The sequence below is a fragment of the Pituophis catenifer genome, unplaced genomic scaffold (assembly GCF_029215685.1).
Source record: "Pituophis catenifer annectens isolate HBS135680 unplaced genomic scaffold, rPitCat1.0.hap2 SCAF_9, whole genome shotgun sequence".
Lineage (NCBI taxonomy): Eukaryota > Metazoa > Chordata > Lepidosauria > Squamata > Colubridae > Pituophis > Pituophis catenifer.
Genome location: NW_027256889.1, coordinates 23,693,838 through 23,716,968, shown reverse-complemented (window position 1 = coordinate 23,716,968; position 23,131 = coordinate 23,693,838). Strand labels below are relative to the sequence as shown.

Sequence of the window (23,131 nt, the reverse complement as noted above, 5' to 3'; positions counted from 1 at the left end):
TGAACACAACATTGGTTATGAGCCAAGAATATCCTTAACATTTCCAAATCAATATGCATTGCATTAACATAAATAAAAAACAGGAAAAGCTTTGACTGCATACAAACAACCATCATATTGACATTTTGACCACATCCTGTGTTGGGAAAAATAAGTTCTCGGATGAAAGGAGCAGCTTAAGGCAAATTAAGACATAAAGAATGTGGCCTTGTAGTATTTGGCTCACAATGGCCAGTTTATCAAAACATTTCCATTGGAACCTGAAACTCAAGATGCAAATGATACAAAGACTATTGTTCTCTGTAGAAAGCAGAAGGGCAGGAAGTAACCTGAGAGCTATTACTTTATTACTTATGAATATGCATAATACATGCATAATTTCCCCTCCTTTCTGTACTTTACTGTCCCCTGAAAAGTCTAAATATCAATACATCTTTTCATTTAAAGGGGTGACTAACTAGTCTCTTGTGGGGTCCCCTCCAGCACGTACTGGAGTATTGGTTATTACCTTTAAAGCCCTACATGGCTCAGGGCCAGGGTATCTTCGAGACCGCCTTCTACCACATAGCTTCCAGCGACGGGTAAGATCCCACAGAGTTGGTCTCTTCTGGGTCCCGTCAGCTAAACAATGCCAGCTGGCAGGCCTGTGGGGGAGGGCCTTCTCTGTGGCTCCCCCGGCTCTCTGGAACCAGTTACCTCTTGAGGTCCAGACCATCCCCACCCTATTGGTCTTCCGAAAAGTGGTGAAGACCTGGCTCTTCCGGCAGGCCTGGGGCCGTTGATCTCTCTCTCTGGAGAGATCCGGCCATGAATGGTGTGAATGGGTTTTAATTGTTTTTAATGGTTTAACTTTTAATGTTTTATATAAGATTTTTAAGTGCATTGTAAGCCACCTTGAGTCTTCGGAGAAAAGCGGCATACAAGTTGAACAAATAAATAAAGTACTGTTTAATAAACACTACAGTGAGTCTTTGATTATTTGTTTTGGGTCCTGGATCTGGATTCCACCCCTGCAGACTCCTGTTTCAGATCCTTGAAGAATAAGAGGGAGGAGTGAAAACCCTCAATCTTCTATTTTCACTTTTAAGATTCTCTTCTTTAAATGAAGATGTAAGCTCAGAAACAGTGGTGGGTTTCAAAAAAATTTACTACCAGTTCTGTGGGTGTGGCTTGGTGGGCGTGGCATGGCTTGGTGGGCGTGGCAGGGGAAGGATACTGTAAAATCTCCATTCCCTCCCCACTCCAGGGGAAGGATGCTGCAAAATCCCCATTCCTCCCGATCAGCTGGGACTCGGGAGGCAGAGAATAGATAGGGGTGGGGCCAGTCAGAGGTGGTATTTACCTGTTCTCAGAACTACTCAAAATTTCCACTACCGGTTCTCCAGAACTGGTCAGAACCTGCTGAAACCCACCTCTACTCAGAGTCCAAAAGGGCCGTATGCTTTCCAGCTCCGCATCTCAAGGTTTCAAAAGCATCCACTCCTTGGTTTCAGGGTATTGTCCCTAGCTGTGTTATGAGGCTAAACAACATTCTCCCCATTGGGGTATGACTAGAAAAGGGTGCACCAAATTATATGAAGATCACAGAAAGAGATAAGAAGTCAATTTAGTAAAGTATCACTGAAATTTAGTGCATGCTAGAAAGGAGTTTTTCCCTACGGATGTAAATTTTTCTCATTGAGAAATATGGGGAGCAAGTGGTCTACACATTAATAAACCACTGACAAGCTTTACATCTTTAAGATGAAACAATTCTAACACAAACTTGGAAGGGATGAAGTTCCACTTATTTCTGGTTAGAAGAAAAGCAGAACATTTTATTGTAGGACTGGGACCCGGCTGCAAGTCATCTCGAGCCAGGAAGCTTCATAAAGTCAAGGAGAAAGGGGGAGGGGGAGGAAGTTAACCAACTTCAGCTCCAGATGGCTGGAGCAAAATATCAAGCTAGCAATATGAGTTGTTGCTCCCCTTTTAATCTTCACTCCATTAAGCTTTGAAATCATTAAAGAGTTGAATAGCAGTCAGTCTGGAAGAGTGACAGAAAGCAAGGGAAGAAGTGTAGGGAAAGTACAGTAAAAATAATTATCCTGTGCATACTTGACAAATGTTCATCTCAAAGGTTGAGAAACTTAGAATGCTTTTCATGCAGGGAGCCATATTATCTGTCTACCTGTCTTATTTTAGCAGAAACCATTTGTTCTCATCTATTTCTTTTGAAAACTAGATGAAGAAAGCATCTGATATAGGAGGAATGTCTGCAATTGAATAAAAAATGAATAAAATTGAATAAAATTTTGGGACAAATGTCTGCTTGTTCTCCTTGTAAAGCAAGACTTAACTTGGTGTCCACTGTGTCTCTAACAGATTTACAGGATTTATCTGGGCCAACCTGGTTGGCATCAAACCACACTCTTCCAGCCAGCACTACTTTACTTGAGGCATTTATCTCATGATTCATTCCTTCAAACTTCATCCCATGGATCACTCTTGATTAAAGCAGGACTTTGGACAACTACTTTTTGCCATGGTCTTGCATGATAGCTACTTCTTGGAGTCCCACCAATATTTAGTGGATAACCTAGTGCTGAGGTTGTGTCAGTGGTGGGTTCCTCCCAGTTCGGTCCGGTTCGGCCGAGCCGGTAGCGGTGACGATATGACATCCCCGAACCGGTTCTCCCACCCCCGCCCTCCCACCCCCCACCCCCCCACGTTATTCTTACCTTTTATTTGGTCCCACCCCCAATCTATTGCTGCCTCCTGAGTCCCAGCTGATGACTAGAGGGAAAAAAAACTGTTTAAACTCTTGCCGCGGGGCTTCAAAGAGCTGTCCTACAGCTGATCAGTGTTAAAAGCAAACAAATGAATCGGGTCGTAAGTGCGAGGACTGGTCGTAAATGCGAGGACCTTCCAGAAATGACTCTGACCAGCTAGCCACGCCCACCTAGTCACATGACCTCCAAGCCACACCCACAAAATAAGCCACACCCACAGAATCGGTAGTAAAAAAATTTAGAACCCACCCCTGGGTTGTGTGATATGCAAACACCAAAAACCAGATAGTGTATTCTGAAAATTAACTCAAAGAGATTATTTTTTAATGAAACCAAATCAGCTCAGGTTGGGATTAAACTAGCTCAATTAAGATTTATTAAAAAATGCCTGACCACTCAAAACACTACAGATAACCAATGCAAGTTATGAAAAAGAAATGAAGACCATGAACACCAACTGGCAGTCATAGCAACACTCCTTAATCTCACAATAACCTGGGCAGACTCAATCGTACTGTAGCTTCAACTGAAAAACTGTGAGCATCCTAGACTAAGCTAAATACAAAAATGCTATGGAATTCCTGGAAGCTTACAATTCAGACAAATCTGTCCTCGGCAGACACATAGAGATAAACTCCATGTTTACCTCATTCAAAACAGATTATTAAAAAAAAGGTAAAAAAAGAAACAGACCAGAATACAGTCTCTCCAGCAGCCTATACCCAGATAAGCAAGGATTGACACCAGGCAAACAATCAAGCAGAAAAATAATACCTTAATCAAGGACTATTCAGGAGAAAATCACACACCCCACACATACACCCACCTCAATACTAACCGGGCAGGAAATAGGGAACAAACCCTACACTCATTAGGAGTGATAGTATTACCTAGTCTAGTCTAGATTTTTTATCAGGTTCGCCTGATTTGCCAGTTGCGTCCCTTTCTGGATTGGGACTCCTTACACATGGTCACTCATGCCCTCGTCGCTTCCCGCCTGGATTATTGTAATGCTCTCTACATGGGGCTCTCCTTGAGGAGCACCCGGAGGCTCCAACTGGTGCAGAGTGCGGCCGCGCAGGTGGTAATGGGAGTGACATGGCGTTCCCATGTAACACCTCTCCTGCATGAGCTGCACTGGCTCCCGGTGGTCTTCCGGGTGCGCTTCAAGGTTTTGGTTACCACCTTTAGAGCGCTCCATGGCTTAGGATCTGGTTACTTACGGGACCGCCTACTACCACCAATAACCTCCCACTGGCCAGTACGCTCTCATAGAGAGGGGCTCCTCCGGGTGCCGTCGGCCAAACAATGTCGACTGGTGGCCCCCAGGGGAGAGCCTTCTCTGTGGGGGCACCTACGATCTGGAATGAGCTCCCCCGGAGATACGGAGGATCCCGGATCTGCGCACCTTCCGCCGCGCTCTCAAGACCTTTTTATTCCATCAGGCAGGCCTGGCCTAATTTTTTCCCTCTTTTTTAATTATGTAAATTTTTAACAGTTTTTAAATGATTGGGGTGTTTTAATTTGTCTGGGCCAAATTGTCTAATTCGATTTTATTCTGTTTTTAAATTTTTTATTTATGTATTTTTACTGATTTGGCTGTTCACGGCCTTGAGTCCTTCGGGAGTAGGGCGGTATATAAATCAAATAAAGATAAAGATAAAGAGAAAGAGAAGATAGCAATGAAATTATCTTCTTTTAGAAGTTTTGTTAGCCCAGTTCATAGACGGGTCCATGATGCCTAACTAGGTTGCAGCACTGACTGACTAATCTCAGAAAGCTAGCCAGGGTCAAATTTAGTTGGACCTTTAGTGGAAGTTTCCAGAAAAGCCCAGGACTGGTGATTAGATTAGGATATCGAAGAAACATCCAACAAGGTATTACAATTAAACTCTACACTATCATTGACAAGAAAACAGCATAAACATGTTTGAGTTATTATGGACTTTATTTGAACTTAGAATTTTTACTATACTTCCGATCCTATAAAAATTTTGGGATGTTAACTTTGGTCAGATGTTTTTCTTCTTTCATTGTAGGAAGAAAACTATCTTCAGTCCAGACTATCTTAAGTCACTGAAGCCTATTTTTGACACTGTCTACAAAATGTAGGAGATATCAGGAAATAGAGCAGAAAAACGATCAAGCAGCTAAGGACTTAACACCCTTGTCTTTCACTTGTTTGATCCCCAGTAGTACTTCTGAAAGTACTGCTTTGCTGCAAGGACTTACAAGAAGGTAATGGCAAACTGTTTCCATAATGCTACCATATCCAGAATATCATCAGAAGTACAACTCAACTCAAAGGATACTTGATTTTTGAAGGATTTAATTAGTGGATTCAATAAACTAGACCAGAGGTCGGCAACCTTAAACACTCAAAGAGCCACAAACATTCTAACCGGAAGCCCCCGTTCAATTCTGGAGCTGACCGGAAGTCCGGTTCCTCCACCATAGAGTCTCATCCTAGCACAGCATCCTTTTTCCTCTACCTGTCCTAACCGAAAGCCCTATCAATTGTGGAACCGACCAGCAACAGGGAAACGCAGCAGAGGGATGAAAGAGCCACATGCGGCTCCAGAGCTGCGGATTGCTGACCCATGAACTAAACCTTATATTAATGTGTGTGTTTGTGCATAAGTATATCAATCTTGGTTGCATTTGAAAAGCTTATCAGAACCTGGTTGGTTCATGGATGAGAAACCTGGAAATAACACTAGAGCTTATGGTAGAATGGAAGTTTTAAAAAAAACATTGAAAAAGGAGACGCTGGCAATCTATTTCCTTATTGCTGCCAAGAAATTGCATGAATGCATCCATGGGATGCCCAGATAAATGGCCAAAGCTCAATAGGTCTAGAGAGGACAATGTTGGGAAAAAGAAAAACAATCCTAAAATATGTATGTTGGCTTCTTGTCATCATGATCTTTGATTCTTATAACCTCCAGCAAACTTTAAGGATCATCAAATCCAGCTTGTAGAAATCTCACTGATCTGGTTCAAATGATAGGAAGTTTGCCTCAGGGAAAACAGGTTGCATGGCTTGCAAACAGAAACAAGTTATGTAGAAGGAGTGCTGATGTATGCTCAAGTCACAAGATAAAAGGCTGCTCTGAAATACATGAAAGTGTTCATCCTTCTTTCTCCAAGATCAGCCTTTTGAATAATCCACGAGCTGACCTTAATTGTACAGTTCTCTTCTTCAGTGTCATGTTTTCTTTCTGGAAACTGACGATGGGGTATTAAGAGTTGGATTGTGACCTTAGCCCACATACTGTAGGTGATGGGAAGGCTTTAGCTACTTGCTACAGTCCACATTTAATTGCATTGGCAACACCTCATCAGTTTTAACTGGGTTCAAATGCGAAACTGAGTTGAGTCTGCTAAGTGTTCTCTCCCTGGAAACAGACAACGCTTGGGTGAGGGTGGCTCAGTGGCTAAGACACTGAGCTTGTCGATCAGAAAGATTGGCAGTTCGGCGATTCGAATCCCTAGTATAGGTCTCCTGCGTGAGCAGGGGGTTGGACTAGATGACCTCCAAGGTCCCTTCCAACTCGGTTACTGTTACCTTTTACCAGAAACTGACAATGCTTTGGTGAGGGGCCCAGGGTTGAAAACTTCATTAGGAAGTCCCTCCATCCAAAAATAAAAATGCTACTGCAAACATAACATGGATATGTTGATGAAATCACCAAGACTCAACCTGAATTTGAAGGAAAAGTTATCTTTAAAAAAAAAAAAATCTTAATCTTTAAGCTTTCAGTCTTCACTGGGTGTAATGAAATGCCCAATCCCCCCCACCCCCAAGAGAGAGAAATATACCTCAACAATGCTGAATGAAATCCCTTCTCCTATCTGAGAGCATCTTTGTTTTAGGGACAGAATGTTTCTTGTTTCATTTTTAAGATGAGCAATTTCATCTCCTTTTGTGATACTACTCTGCTGGTCTAGGTAAAGGTAAAGGTTCCCCTCGCACATATGTGCTAGTTGTTCTCGACTTTAGGGGTCGCTCATCTCCGTTTCAAAGCCAAAGAGCCAGCACTGTCTGGAGACGTCTCTGTGGTCATGTGGCTGGCATGACTAAACACCAAAGGCACACAGAACGCTGTTACCTTCCCACCAAAGATGGTCCCTATTTTTCTACTTGCATTTTTTATGTGCTTTCGAACTGCTAGGTTGGCAGAAGCTGGGACAAGTCACGGGAGCTCACCCCGTTTTGTGGCAGCACTAGGGATTCGAACTGCTGAACTGCCAACCTTTTGATTGACAAGCTCAGGGTCTTAGACACTGAGCCATCGCGTGGCTTATAGAATTATAGAATATAAAATTATTTAATAATTATTTAGTCTGTTTAATTCTACAATGACTCTGGGCAGTGTACAACAAACCAATTCTACATTACAATTCAATCCCAAAGCATCTAGGTCAGCGGTTCTCAACCTGGGGGTTGTGACCCCTTTGGGGGTCGAACGGCCATTTCACAGGGGTCGCCAAAGTCCTCTCTCGCCCCCCCCACACCTTCACTCACCCTCACCCTCTGCCTCTGTTGGATCACCGACCGTTCGTTTACCCCACCCACTCCCAATCTATTGCTGCCTCCTGAGTCCCAGCTGATGGCTAGAGGAAAAAAAACTGTTTAAATTCTTGCCGTGGGGCTTCAAAGGGCCACCCTATAGCCAGTGGTGGGATTCTGCCAGGGGGAGTTCGGCCCAACTGTTTGTTAAATTGCTGGCTTGCCCCGCCCCTCCGCACCACTATTTATTGCCAATAAATAGTGGTGGGCGAGGGGCAGGCGAGCCAGCAATTTAACAAATAGTTCGGTGTTTTTTTGTAATTTTATTGGCACGCGGAGCTTCAGCATAGGCTAATTAGCCCTTGATTAGATCGGCTCCTGACTCTCAGCTGATTTGCTCTCAGCTGTTTTGCTCAGGGCTTTGCTGCTTGCTGGAGCAGATTTTTTTTCCCCTAGCTATGCTGAAAAACGAAACTGAAAGTAAAGCAGGCTGTTGGCTTTGCTGTTGCTGCAACGTGGCAAAATGAGGCAGAGAGAGATTTCTTTTTCTTTTTCCTCACCAAAAAAGGTAGGTGCAAAACTGCAAACAATGGGAAATTTAGGGCAAAAGAGGAGAGTTCAAGATTTTAAAACACAAAAGAAAAAAAGCTCTATTTAACTAGGGAATTGTAATAATTGAGATACTATTGATTGTATATTGTGTTGAAAGCAGAAATGGTTAAGTTGTGGTTTGGAGGAATATATGGGGGAAATTATTTGGTTTATTATTATTGGTAAATATAATTAATTGATTTGTAAGAAATTGGATTGCATGGAAATAATTGGAATATTCATGTTCATATTGATTAATATACAAAAAAGGTAGTTATATAACTAATTGATTTATATTAAAATGTTGAATTTATATTAAACAACTGTAATATTACATAATTAACCAATGTGAGGATGGATATAAAAATAGATGACAATGGGAAGGGGTATAATATAGAATAGAAGGGAAAAATTGAATTTGATTAAGATTAGAGATGAGGATGAAGGGTAATATTGGTTTTTTACAAAAATAGATGAGGAATAAATATGGCAAAAAGGAAATATAGAAATTGTAAATTTAATTGAAATGACTAAACACTGTTTAAATTTGTGAACCGGCCAAATACTTTGTTCAAAGAAAATACATTGTATGTTTGTATGTGTGTTTCTAATTATTGTTATTTATTCATATTTGTTCTCTTTTATTCTTTAAAGTTTAACAATTCATTCTTTATCTTAATATCTTTATATTTGTTTGGGGTTGGCTTTCTTCCCTTTCATCTTTTTTATTGTACAGCAATCTTTCTCCTCAAACCTACCACCTCTCTCTTTTCTTTCCTTCTTACTTTCTCTTCCTCCCCCTCTTCTTCTCCTCCCTACTTCCTCTTCCTTTCTCCTTCTCCTCCTCTCTTCCTCCCTCTCTTACCCTCACTCCTACTCTAATTTCCCTTCCCTTCCTTCATCCCTCTCTATTGCTGTATCCTTTTATGCATATGGACTACTCAGAGGGCTGAAAAAGTTATTTCTGACTGGTCCTCGCACTTTTGACCAGTCCTCGAACTTACGACTGTCCTCACATTTTATGTTTTTCCCCTATCTTGTCACCATGGTGAAGAGAAGCAGTTGTGAAATGAGTGACATGGTTGTTAAGAATGCTACAATGGGCATAAATGATGACCAGTCATAAGTGCGAAGACCGGTCAAAAATGTGAGGACCTGTCAGAAATCACTTTTTTCAGCCCTCTGGGTAGTCCTTTTGTGCACATGGACTACTCAGAGGGCTGAAAAAGTTATTTTTGACTGGTCCTCACACTTTTGACCAGATCTCGAATTTACGACTATCCTTTTCAGCCCTCTGAGTAGTCCCTATACACATAGCCATGGCCACCCAGTCACATGACCTCCAAGCCACGCCTACAAAATAAGCCACGCCCACAGACCCGGTAGTAAAAAAATGTAGAACCCACCCTTGGTTGGGGGTCACCACAACATGAGGAACTGTATTAAAGGGTCGCGGCATTAGGAAGGTTGAGAACCACTGATCTAGGTGATAAAACGTTCTAAAGCAATAAAATAGACACAATCATCATTTTTTTCCTTAATTCCTGGATGGAAAGGGTCTAGTTTTCAGGGCTCTTTTATATACACCAAAGAGGGAAGTAAGCAAATCTCAGGGGGAATATTCCCTAGTGCCACAACAAAGAAGGTGTATTCGTCAACAACCATACTTTATGTGAGCAAATGTATGGGGAACAAAATTAAAGTCCTGAAGTAGTTCAGGATTTCAAGGCATACAGCTGTGATGGTGAACCTGATGGGATCGGAAGTTGGCAAACGGGCTGTTTCCGGCCTCTGGAGGGCTTCCGGGAGGGGGAAGGCTGTTTTTGCCCTCCCCAGATTCCTAGAAAGGCTCTGAAGGCTGGGGACAGCAAAAAACGGGCCTTCCGATCCCACTGGAAGTTGGCAAATGGGCCATTTCTGACCTCCGGGGGGCCTCAGGGGGGGGAGGTCATTTTTGCCCTCCCCAAACTCCTAGAAAGGCTCTGGACCCTGATGAGAGAGAAAAACGGGCCTACTGGACCATTGTGTGCCAGGAGTGGGTGGGAGTGGGGGGGGGTCGCACATGCGGGGGTGAGGCACATAGAATTATGGGTGTGGGCATGCACATATGACCCCCCCGCCCCCCTCCTGGTACGCGATGCCAAAAAGGTTAGCCATCACCGGCATACAGCATGTTTCTCAAGAGTCCAGATGGAACGACTGCATAGCATTCTGAATTTGAAGGCAAAACAAATGGAGAGGTGTCTTTCTGAAAGTTATGTGGGAACAGTGGTAATTACATTTAAAAAAGGGAGTTTACATCATGGAAATTAGCATTTTAAACATTTTCATCCCTGTCACAATCTGTGTTTCGGAAATGAAATAAAGATGATATGCATTAGAAGAAATGATTGGGCAATTCAATTAAAAACACAGTAGGTTAAGATATGACCAAACTTTCATTTGTTGGGAAGTGTCAATGTTTGGTTCCAACATTTTCTATATTTGTTTTAAATCCATAGAAGAAATGGAGGGTTAGTATATTATACTGCTAAAGAAGACCTGAAGGTAGGCAGGATTAATAACAAATTGTGTAGCCCTGAATGAAATTACCGTAATTAGGCTTTGAACTGAAATAATGTGTTTTTAAAGGACATCTAAAATTTTACTGGGGGACAAATAGCTATGTTTTTATGGCGTTAATTACAGAAGAGCTACAATTTAGTGGTCAAGTGCAAATTTTTCAGGGAAGTGCTAACTTAAATTTCTGCCCTTTTGAGTTAAAAAGGTTTTGTATAGGCACATTCCTCGGTTAAGATCTCATGTTGATAAAAGATACGACTGCAAAAAATTAATGATCACTCTTTCATGTCTCCAGAACCTCAATTACTTGACAAATTCTGGGAGGTGAGATTACATAATTAAAGGGGAAAAAAGTAAACAAAGTTGTATTTCGTCGTAACAAGCCTGTATAAAACATCCCCCAACAGATCTTGCATTGTTCTCTCTAGTCTTCAGCAGGAGAGCCATCTTAATGAGTTACCTTTCAATGTTTAATTGCTCCACTTGTAAGTTTTATTATGCCTTGCTTTGTCTCTCATTCTACTAAGGAGCATTAGCAGAAACAAACACCAAAGCTACTCTGGTGATATTTAAAGTTATAGTCAATTAAAACAAAACCCTCACTTTTTAGGTGTCTCTGAACACCCCACATACATGACACCTGCTAGCAATATACTTTCTTTCCTTGTTCTTACCATCTACCCATCCATGAAAGTAATTTTCTTGCAAGGATAAATAGAAACTGGCATTCCTCTGGAACAGGCACAGCTTTGTGGAAACCGAGTCACTCATGTGAGATGTGCCCTTATAACATTGGGGAGTTTAGCTTTAGTAATTAAAATTATATTCTGCTTTTCTTCCAAGATGACACGCGTCATCTTTTTCCTCCTTCTGCTTTATGATGCTACATGTACTATAGGTTGCACTCTTGATTCTCACACCAGGTGTTTGCCTAGCAAAGCAGAAAGCAACATAGGAAATATGGAACCCACTAGTGTAAGATAGAAGATGCTGCAATCTTCAGATGTGTTGGATTCCGGCTCTCAGCACCACTAATCCTTTTAGCCATGGGACAAATGGAACAGGAAGTCTATTTAGAAGGTGTCAGAGTGGAGAAATGATGCCTATATTTAATCTACTGCAATGAATCTATCTCTCTTGAAGATACTCCTTATCTTACAACCATTCATTTAGTGACCATTCTAACATATGCCACTGCTGAAAAAAGTGACTTATGAAAAGTCCACGCATGTGTGATTGTTGCAATATCCCTGCAGTCAGAGGATCAAAATTTGAGCCCTTGGCAACTAGCATACATTTATGATTACTGCAATGTCACATGATCATGTATGTGTCACATGATCACCATTTGCGACTCCCGGCCGGCTTCTGACAAGCAAAATCAATGGGAGGAGCCAAATTCAGATAATGAGCCCATGCTTCACTTAACAACCATGGCAAAAAATGGTCATAAAATCAACTGTGACTCACTTAGCTTGCTTAAGCAATGGAAGTTCCAGTCCCAATTGTGAACGTAAGTCGAGAACTACCTACTTGTATTGACATGTATTGTTCTTCATCATTACAAAGACCTAAATCTTTTTCTTGTCAAGAGATCTCTGGGTAAAGTATTTGTTGGTTGTGTCTATCTAATGAGGAATCAATGCAGAAATGTATTTACCTTCATAGGTTGCTTTGAACCCTAATAGGTTCCTCACACTATCAGTCTGGAAGAGGAGCCACATCTGATGTTGAGTGCTGACAATCAGATCAGGGACGGTTGTACCTGTTAAACTGTCAAGAAAGAGAAGAAACTAAAGCAGCAGCAGCAGCAGCAATGATCAATTGTGGAGGTATCTGAGGATGGAAGAAACAGCTCCTTCTCAAAGAGAACATGTTAAGAGAAGTAAATGCAATGTTGCTAAAATGACTAATAGAGAGAGGGAAGGCTTTGGCTGGGATCACTTCTTTGCCAAATGTTTGGAGAAAAAACTAGTAGCATTGATTTTTCTAAGGCTATCTCTACTATTAGGTAGAGATAGTGATGACCATTTTACATAGCAGATGCTGAGTTCATGAGAATGGATTTGGGAGGATTGAATTCTGCATGTTCCCCTCACATCATTAATTTGCAAGTCCTCAGACATGGCAGAAAATGTTATTGTTATCACCCTAAATTGACTTACACACAGTGGTGAAATCCAATTTTTTTTTACTACCGGTTCTGTGGGCATGGCTTGGTAAGCGTGGTGTGGCTTGGTGGGCATGGTGGGGAAGGATATTGCAAAATCTCCATTCCCACCCCACTCTGGGGCCAGCCAGAGGGTGGTATTTGCCAGTTCTCTGAACTGCTCAAAATTTCGGCTACCGGTTCTCCAGAACCTGTCAGAACCTGCTGGATTTCACTCCTGCTTACATGATACATATGGAATAGAGGAACACAATCTTGTATTCACCACAGCCCTGACCCTTCATCCCAAGTCAAGCAATACAATGATAATACAGTAAAACCTGTTGCATTTTTGTTACATCTTCTTGCTCTCTCTCACGCTGTCCCGTGCTTTGATAAATGGATGCATATTTCTAATCTACTTAGGTTTCCAAAATGAAGTAACAGTTCAGGGTTTCCTTCACCTAGAAGCCAATGCAATAGTTTTAATGTTCCACAATAGAATTTAAGAACCAAAAATGAGCTATGGGGACCTTTTCAAAATGTGGTGATGCAAATGAGTCCCACAAGTAAAATTAAAAAGCAAATACAAAGTATATCAAATAAGACTATTTGTAGAAACTTCTACCAGTACATTGCTAAACTAAACTATAAATTGTATCACTAGAAACCAAAAGAACCTTTGACTCTGTGACTTCTCATTTCCATGCAGTTTAGATAATAAACTGCATGGAAACTAGCCTATTCAACCATGCACACAGTAGAAATGCCAAAGCATATACCACAAACTGACATCAAAACTAGAAATAACAACCTGATGCCTGGGACTTCCTTGATCAGTGTCATTCTATATTCGGTACTGATAGGTCAAGAATGATGTGATGTGACCAGATATGACAGTAAGGAAACAGTAATGAAATTGTCAAAACCTTAATTGAGAATCCCAGATCAGAGGATCATCATTTAATCCAATGTTCTGAGGATGATTTTGTTATAGATCAATTCATTCCAAAATAACTCAGCAACATTTCTATCAGAGTGAGCAAGTTTGAGATTTGTGGGATTGTTTTTTTTTTTCTCTTTGTTTTTATAACAGCATCACATTAGATGCCCAGTTGTGGCTTTACTAGGTCTCTCTGTGTATACTGCAGCACATTTCTTGTTTTCCATGGTAAAGTGTTCTCAAAACGTGCTTCTTGTGTTGTGTATGACAAAGAGGGATGTTTTAATTCTTGCTTTTGCTAAATAGATTATTACCCTTGATTATCTACTTATAATCTCTAGCAATCAACCATTAGATCCTGTTCTACTGACTTTACACTGCTAGTTCTAGTGTATTCCTCCCCAGTTTCCTTTTTAAAATAGTTTTTATTAAAGGATTTTACATGTATAATAAGATACACGCTGAAATAAAAAGATATGATAAATGCAAAAGAAGGCAAAAAGAAAGGAAAAGATGATACAAAGAAAAAAGGAGAGAGAAAAAAGGAAAGGGAAAAAATAGAAAGCATGAAAGGAAAATAAAAGAAACAGCTCCAATAGAAGAAAATATTTGTAAATCAGGGTTGAATTGTGGGTGCTCTCTGAGCTTGGTTGTTTTCTTATAGACTTTTTGTTACTTGACTAGGTAACATCATCAGTACTAGAAGGAAGTGGGGTTTGCACTCATTTTATATACTAATGGCTTGCCTTGTCTGTACTGGAAGGAATGTTCTTGGTGGTTCCTTGATTAGGCTGTGGTTACTGTTAGCTTAAAAAGGGACGTGATGGCTAAGATGCTGAGCTTGTCGATTGAAAGGTCGGCAGTTCAGCGGTTTGAATCCCTAGTGCCATGTAACGGGGTGAGCTCCCGTGACTTGTCCCAGCTTCTGCCAACCTAGCAGTTCAAAAGCACGTGGAAAATGCAAGTAGAAAAATAGGGACCACCTTTGGTGAGAAGGTAACAGTGTTCCGTGCACCTTTGGAGTTGAATCATGCCAGCCACATGACCACAGAGATATCTTCGGACAGCGCTGGCTCTTCGGCTTTGAGTTTCCGACTCCCTAGAGTCAGGAACGACTAGCACATATGTGCGAGGGGAATCTTTACCTTTACCTTACTGTTATCTTGTTTGCCTGAGCTGGTAGTTCCCGGACTGGATTATTGGTCTAGTATTAGACCAATTCTTGTCTAGTATTAATCTTGGCATTAATCTCTGCTTATATGGGTGTTGATTGCTGGTGGAGTTTTGGTCTTTTTGTTTCCTTTTTGGCTTTTTTTTTCATTTCACCTACTTCGTTAATGAAATGACTACAAGAAAACAACCAAGCTCAAAGAGTACCATGGACCTCACAAAAGGAATGGCTTCTAGTTTTCCTCTCAGCAGTCATACCTACAAGTCTAAACCCTCTCTTTAAGATTATATCATAATCCCCTTCTTTCTGTAACCAATTCTTTCTAATCATCAAACTGTAAGTCACAAGGTCTCTCCCATTCCAGAAAGCAGCAAAATATGAAGTTCATTGCCCTAGAAAGATTCCCTAAGAAAGTTCATCTGCCTAATCAATATAGATGAACACAGATAAACAGATATGCGTTTGTGTACATGCACACCCACACATCAGATTTATACGGAACCAGATCTGAACAATTTTTCTCATCTCATTAAATTTTCTTTTTTTGTCTGCTGCATGCTTTATATGAATCTAATTTTTATTCCTATTTCAACATTTAAAGAAATCATTTTATTAATATGTTAAGATTGCACTTTGGTTATCTTATTGATTATAATTTTGATATAATTGTTCAAACTGTTTGTTGTTTTTTTAACTGGTTTATGTACAGTGGATTGCAAAATGAAGTCCCCATCCTGTTCAGAATGAGGATAAAAGAAGAAGCCCATGTAATTTAATCAGAAGATCTGTAGCCGATGTATCTCAAAGCAAGATTATGTATCAGATAAACATTTGCATATTGTTTTGGAGCACCCTTGCTGAAATCTCCAGACAAAACTTTTTAAGTGGCTTGAAATTGTTATTCTGTCCAGTGAAAAAGAAGGAGCAACATGAAGCAGTGTCCCAATATTTAAGGGGCTGCCACAAAGAAGAAATGTCAACCTATTTTCCAAAGCACCAGAAGGCAAAACAAGAAACAACGGATGAAAAACTAATCAAAGAGAGAAGCTAGAACTAAGGAGAAATTTCCTAACAATGAGAACAATTAACCCGTGGAGTGCCTTGCCTTCAGAAATTGTGGGTGCCCCATCGCTGGAGGCTTTTAAGAAGAGACTGGACAGCCACTTGTCTGAAATGGTATTGGGTCTCTTGTTTGAGCAGGAGGTTGGACTAGAAGACCTCCAAGGTCCCTTCCAACTCTGTCATTCTATTAAATCAGTCATCATAAGCATAACTGCTCATCCTGAATTTTTTTGACTAATGGAATATTTTTAAAAGTACTTGAATATGGCATTGGAAAATCCTTGACCTGGTTTATACAGAGATAAGCTCTCATAACTGCCATTTTCTTTTGTACTCCATCTTATCTGATAAGAGTTACAAGATTGGAATTAAGAAGAGTGGAAGCTAGAAGTCAGCTAGCTTTCTATCTTTATTCTATTGTTCTCCAATGAAGCACAAAAGAGGAACTATCCTCCATAATCCAAAAGAGGAACAATATTGTGGTCTGCTGGTGGCCAGCAGAGCTGGCAGCAGAGGCAGACAGTGAAGAGGTTGGGGAAGAACATGGGCCAGTCCTGGGGGCTGGGGAAAGCTTGGACGAGGGCTCTGCATCAGAGGCAGAGCGGGAGGTAGACAGCAGTGAGGCAGAGGAAAAGCTGGAGCCCATTCCCAGTGCGCGCATGCGCAGAGCTTCCAGAAGACAAGAACAACTCAGAAATCAGGGTTAATTCGTGAGTAAAGCCACACCTTGGAGGTGATTGGTCCCTTCCATAGGAAATAAAAGAGGAGCGAACAGGGAGGGGGCTTTTGTAGGAAATAATTACTTCATTCTGTGATTCTGAGAGACTCTGTTCCAAATTTTGCCTTGTACTACACTTGGAAACAATTTATGTGGCAGCTTGCCAAATGAGATAAGGTGTGTTGAGAAATATTCCTTTGAAAAACTGTTTGGACAAACCTTGCTGACTGCGAATGAACATAATTCACAGTCATGTAAATAAAAGAGGTTTTGCCAGTAATTCCTGCCTCCTGCTTGTTAAGGGAGCCTAGGTCAGAACAGAATTCTCTCTAATCCAGATATGGGAACTTTGCTCCAGCCTGTGTAATAGGTAGTCCTTGCAACAGATGAGGTCATTTGTGAGATTACCACTTTTTTGCAAGGTCCAGTTTCCACAAAGACCAAACAGCTTGGTCTTCTCTCCTGAAAGGACATGGTAACTGTTGATCATAAGTCTGGAAGGGACAGCTTCCTTATCGATTTCAGCTACATCAAAATGGTTTTGGAGAGAAGTCATATACTTCCATACAACCTGATAGGAATCACTTTGAATTTTTATGGATTCATAGAAATAAATTGAATACAGCTCATCTGTCTGGAACCTGCACTGCATATTAGACATAAATACAATCATCCAGAGATATTTTATTAGAAGAATCCTCCATTCCTCTAACTGCAATAAAATACCTTATGCCACCAGACTCCAAATTTTGGGCTTAGACAACTTAGAACTACGTCAACTTCAGTCTGACCTAAGCGTAGTACATAAAATTATCTGCCACAATGTCCTTCCTGTCAATGACTACTTCAGCTTCAACCACAACAATACATGAGCAAATAATAGATACAAACTCAAGGTAAACCGCTCCAAACTCGATTGCAGAAAATAGGACTTCAGTAACAGAGTTGTCAATGCCTGGAATGCATTACCTGACTCTGTAGTTTCTTCCCCAAACCCCCAAAACTTCAACCTTAAACTGTCTACTGTTGATCTCACCCCATTCCTAAGAGGTCTATAAGGGGTGTGCATAAGAGCACCAGCGTGCCTACCATTCCTGTCCTAATATTCCTTTTTTCTTACTCTTTTCATGTATTCAAGTTATGTTTATACTTTTACCCATTCTGTTATATATGCTTGACAAATAAACTTATGATTATGATATGATGATAAATGTCATGAACATGTATTCATTTGCTTCTCAAAACAATATTGGATAAATGAAGAGCATCTGGTTTTGATAGGCAGCTTTCCTCACTTAGATCAAAGAGTATTAAGATGTTTTTAAGAATTGGGTCCAAAATGCAATCTGTGAATTCAAAATGAAGACCAGAACTTCAAGGGACCTTTTCATTGCATCCTTGTTTTTTGTTTTGATTAGAAACTGCCATTTCGTAATTCCATATAATTGTGGAGACTCTAGAAAGAGTCCAGAGAAGAGCAAAAAAGATGATTAGGGGACTGGAGGCTAAAATGTATGAAGGATGGTTGCAGGAACTGGGTATGTCTAGTTTAATAAAAAGAAGGACTAGGAAAGAGATGATAGCAGTGTTCCAATATCTGAGGGGCTGCCACAAAGAAGAGGGAGTCAAGCTATTCTCCAAAGCACCTGAGGGCAGGACAAGAAGTAATGGATGGAAACTAATCAAGGACAGAAGCAACCTAGAGCTAAGGAGAAATTTCCTGACAATGAGAACAATTAATCAATGGAACAACTTGCCTCCAGAAGTTGCAAAAGCTCCAACACTGGACGTTTTTAAGAAGAGGTTGGATAACCATTTGTCTGAAGTGGTGTAGGGTTTCCTGTCTGAGCAGGGGGTTGGACTAGAAGACCTCCAAGGTCCCTTTCAACTCTGTTATTCTGTTTTATTTTATTTTCTCATTTCTTGGGCAATTTGGAATTTTCTCTACCAAAGAAGAATGGCCAAATGTTTTAGGGCCGTGATGGCGAACCTATGGCACGCATGCTGGAAGTGGCACACAGAGTCATCTCTCCGGGCACGCCAGCCATCGCCTGTTGCTCTTACGGGTCTTTGCACATGCGGGAGCACCAGAAACTGGAAGAGCAGCTCTGGACCGGCCATCTGGTCTTCACACGTGCATGCATGCCAAAAACTGGAAGACCAGGTGACCGGCGTGCACGCCAGAAACCGGAAGCTCAGCTTCCCGGCACATGCATGCACACTGGGGAACTGCTCTTCCGTTTTCTGGTGCTTCCATGTGTGTACTCCAGGGAGCTGCTTTTCCAGTTTCCGGTGACACCCCCCCCCCCGCGTGTGTGCACATTCCCATTTTGACACTTGGTGCTGAAAAGGTTCGCCAACACTGTTTTAGGAGGTAAACAAGAGCCTTGATAGTACAGTGGTTTAATGCACCCTGTTATTAACACAGCTGCCTGCAATTTCTGCAGGTTCGAATCTTACCAGGCTCAAGGTTGACTCAGCCTTCCATCCTTTCTAAGGTAGGTTAAATGAGGACCCAGTTTGTGGGGGCAATAAGCTGACTTTGTATAAATATACAAAAGTATGAAGGCTATTGCTTAACGCATTGTAAGCCGCCCTGAGTCTCCGGAGAAGGGCGGCATATAAATCAAATTAAAAAAAAAAAAAACACTTTTAGATACATAAGAATGTGGCATTTGAAAATCCAATACAATAATGGGATTTAGAATTACATTTTTAAATGCTTCCTCCAATAGAAAAAACTCAAAATAAAATGAAAAATGAAACAAAAACAACAGACCTCCTTGCTCCCCCCCTCAAAAAAAGAAAAAACCACCACCAGCAGCAGAAAATACTGTGCTTCCCTCAAAATAAGACCCTGTCTTATATTTTTTTGAACATCGAAATAAGCGCTTGGTCTTATTTTCAGGGAAGTCTTATTATTTTGGGGCACGTGGAACAAGATGGGGCTCCTCTTGCCGTCTGTGAGAGAAAATTCCCTCACAGTTGCTGTGCCTATTAATGGCCTTTGGCTTAGACAATTAAATAAGCCAATCAGAGAGCAGCTCCTGGATTTGAATCTCCCGGGCTTTTCTATGCCCTCCCCTAACTGCCACTGTGACAGTATAAAAGGAGATGCTTGCCAGCAGACATTTTAGGTCGGGCTTCGGGATCAGAGGCAGAGCTGAAGTCACTAAAGCCTCTTCCTTCTGAGGAAGAAAAGCCCAAACTCCAATCGCATAGAACGATTGCACCAGAGAGCTGACAGGACTCTTAAGAAAGAGAATGACATCTAATATTCCTTTTGAATAGACCTTGTTTTATTTTATGTAAATAAAAACAGTTTAGTGTAAACTGCTCGTGAGGTTCATTTGTTCTAGTAGATTGTAAAAGAGATAAGGTTACGGTCCATCGAGGCCCCCTCCATCATACCATCTTACCTGATTTCCAGCTCTGCATTTAAATATTTTTGGGGAGGGCTTATTTTTGGGGGGGAGGCTTATTTTAGCGCATGCACTCAAAAGCCTGATTGGGCTTATTATCAGGGGATGTCTTATTTTGGGAAAAACAGGGTATTACTGTCAAAAATGTTGACTGTGATATGATTTTTGACTTGCAGGGAATTTTTTAATTTTTTTTATTTCTGTAATGCCGGAGCACATTTGAATTTCAACATCTTTTTTTTTCCATATTAAAATGTATCAAGTTGCTTATATCATCAAAGGGTTGCAAAGGAGTTTACGGGTAAATTGTAAACAAGGATAAGACATTAAGTGAAACAAAAATAACATTAAATAAAATAAAAAAAAATAACACAACAGGGCAACAGAATAATTCCACAACAAAAATACTGCCAAAATACACTGAAAATGAAAGATTTCCACTAAATATTTGAAGATCAAAAAAACAACAACAACAACAACAAAAAAAAAAACCCACCCTCCGGTTGATGGAAGTTCCAAATTCAGGTCATTACAACCAAAATATTTTCTACAAATCTAGGAGATACATAAGTAAAAAAAGAAAGAAAAGAAGGGAAAAGAAAATAAATTTCAGAATAATATCTGTAGTACAAACAGGGCTGCAGACACACATCCTCCTTTTTTCTTTCTATCAACCTTCATTTTATGCTTTTCTTGTCTCTCTCTCATCCTCCCCAGTTTCCCTCAATTGCACATTTAAATCAAAACTGTTTTTTTTTTCCATTTGGGAACTAAACTATATTGTTCTGCAATTAGAAACATCAGCATGTCAAGTACCATAGAGAGCTGAACAATTAATCATCAGAGACCCACATATGGGAGTTGAGGGAATTATTCACAATGAGTTATTTCTTTGGTAGTCTCTTGTGTTATTTTTCAGCTACAGCTGACTTTTTTTTCCTATTTCTTTCCTACTATCCATTTTAGTTTTATGGAAAACTGCATCATTCCCTAGCCTACAATACATCCACTATATAGCAATCAGTCCAACCAGCAAATTGTTCAAAGCTGATAGGGTGACATACAGAAGACTGTATCCTGGACCCATTCTGACTTTCCCATCTCATCATCCTTCTCACCACTGGACATATTGGTTGATGGGGGCTGGAGCAGTGGTGGGTTTCAAAGTTTTTTACTACCTTGATTTGATGGAATTTGCCCTGAGAGTAAGAGGTTTGAGAGAACACAATCGAGAGAACTTGAGAGAGATCTTTGCAGAGGCTTTTGCAAAGATAACTGGGGAGCAACAAGCAGATCTCTCATTGCAAATTGACAAAATATATTGTGTTAATTCCTGGTTTGCCAGAAAGAATCAACTGCCAAGAGACATTGTGATTTACTTTACAATGAGGAGGACCCAAAATGAAATTTTACAAGCTTTCTATAAAAATAAACTTCAAATTGCAGGACAAGAGGTTTTAGTGCTGAAAGAAATTCCCCCCAAAATGTTGAGAAGCAGAAAGGAGTTTGCTTTCTTGGTGGATGAACTTAGAAATCGACAGATTCAGTTTAGATGGGATGTCCCAGCTGGACTGCTGGTGAGTTATATGGGAGAAAGGTATCACCTTAATACAATTTGGAAGGCAAGAGATTTTTATACTAACGTATTAAAGGCTGGATGCCCACCATCTCAGGAAATGAGAAGAAAAGAAGAGCTGGCAATATAGGGACAGAAGGAAAGTAAACAGCCACAAGCTGCAGGAGAGACCTCGCTTATTGAATAAGTTTATTGCAATTTTTTGGTACTGATCAACCTTTGGAAGTAGCAGAAAAAAGAGAAGAACCACAAGAACAAAGGCAGACCTGTGCAGCAGCAAAGTAAAAATAACAAGATTTAAAGATACAGCAAACTCAAATGAAAGCTCAAGAAGCTACAAAAACAGAAGCGGGGGGGAGGGGGGCGCAAGGCTGAAGAGAAAGGTGCAGGAGGATCTTCAGCTGGCCCTTTTAAAACTTCAAGGTGCCAAGAATGGCAACTAAATTTCTGACTTGGAATATCAATAGTTTAAATTCACCACAAAAGAGAAAGAAAATATTTCATTAACTGAAACAGTTTAAAAATGATATAATTTGTCTGCAAGAAACACATATTAGAGTGACAGATCAAAAATACTTGATAAATTCAAGATTGGGAACACACTTTGTTGCATCTGCCCCAGAGAAGAAAAATGGTATAGTTATATACCTAAGGATAGATTTAACAGCTAAATTAATTGAGGCAGATGCTCAAGGAAGATATATTGCAATTGAACTTTTAATAGAGGGGAAGAAAACACTTTTAATTGGAGTATATTCTCCCAATCAACAGCAAGAAAAAATCTATAAGTTTTTGCATACTAAAATAATACAATGGGATTATAAATCGTGTATATTAATGGGTGATTGGAATGGAGTACTGGACAGTCAAAAGGACAAAAAAGGACTACTTCAAAATATCCAAAAACATGCAAGACTGCCCAAATCTTTTTTTGACATGATGAATGATATGGAGTTGAGAGGTATTTGGCGAGAACGAAATCCAGAAGAAAAGGATTTTACTTTTTTTTCTGACAGACATCAATCCCTTTCCAGGATTGATTTCATATTGATTACTAATGATTTCTTTTCTAGGGTATAGAAGACGAAGATATGTTCAAGAATTTTATCTGATCATAGTCCGGTGTGGATGGAATTAGAGCAGGAAAAGGGACCCAGAAGGTCTTGGAGGTTAAATGAAAATTTGTTTAGATATGAGGAAAATGTGAAAGAATGTAAAAGACATATGAAAGAATTTTTTGTAATGAATATGAACAAAGGTACACCTATGGAAATGGTCTGGGATGCACGTAAAGCATATATGAGAGGAATCTTAATACATTTGAATAATAAATATAGACGTAGACAAGAAAAAAACGGAGGGATTTAGAAGAGGAAATAAAAATGAAAGAGCAGGCACTCATATTGAATCCAACAGATAAGAAAATAAAGGAAACAATAAATTTGTTACGAGGGCAGTTTAATATGTTGATGGCAGACCAAGTGGCAACTAATTTACAATATGTTAAACATAATACTTTTTGTAATGCAAATAAACCAGGTAGATGGTTAGCCTATTTGTTAAGAAAGAAACAAAAGCTACGTACTATAGAGAAGATAGAATTCAAAGGTCAAGAGGTATATCAACGAAATATGATTAAAAAAGCTTTTTAAG

The 23,131-nt window shown here is 40.2% G+C and overlaps 1 protein-coding gene across 1 annotated transcript in view; it reads right to left on the bottom strand.

Annotated features, from left to right (window-relative positions):
* The window catches only part of CSMD2 (CUB and Sushi multiple domains 2), an 819,526-nt gene that overhangs the window by 306,524 nt on the left and 489,871 nt on the right, over positions 1-23,131 (bottom strand). The window contains exon 12 of the mRNA XM_070950069.1: positions 12,098-12,210. Within this exon, the coding sequence (XP_070806170.1) occupies positions 12,098-12,210 (113 nt within the window). The remainder of the gene's footprint in view (positions 1-12,097; positions 12,211-23,131) is intronic.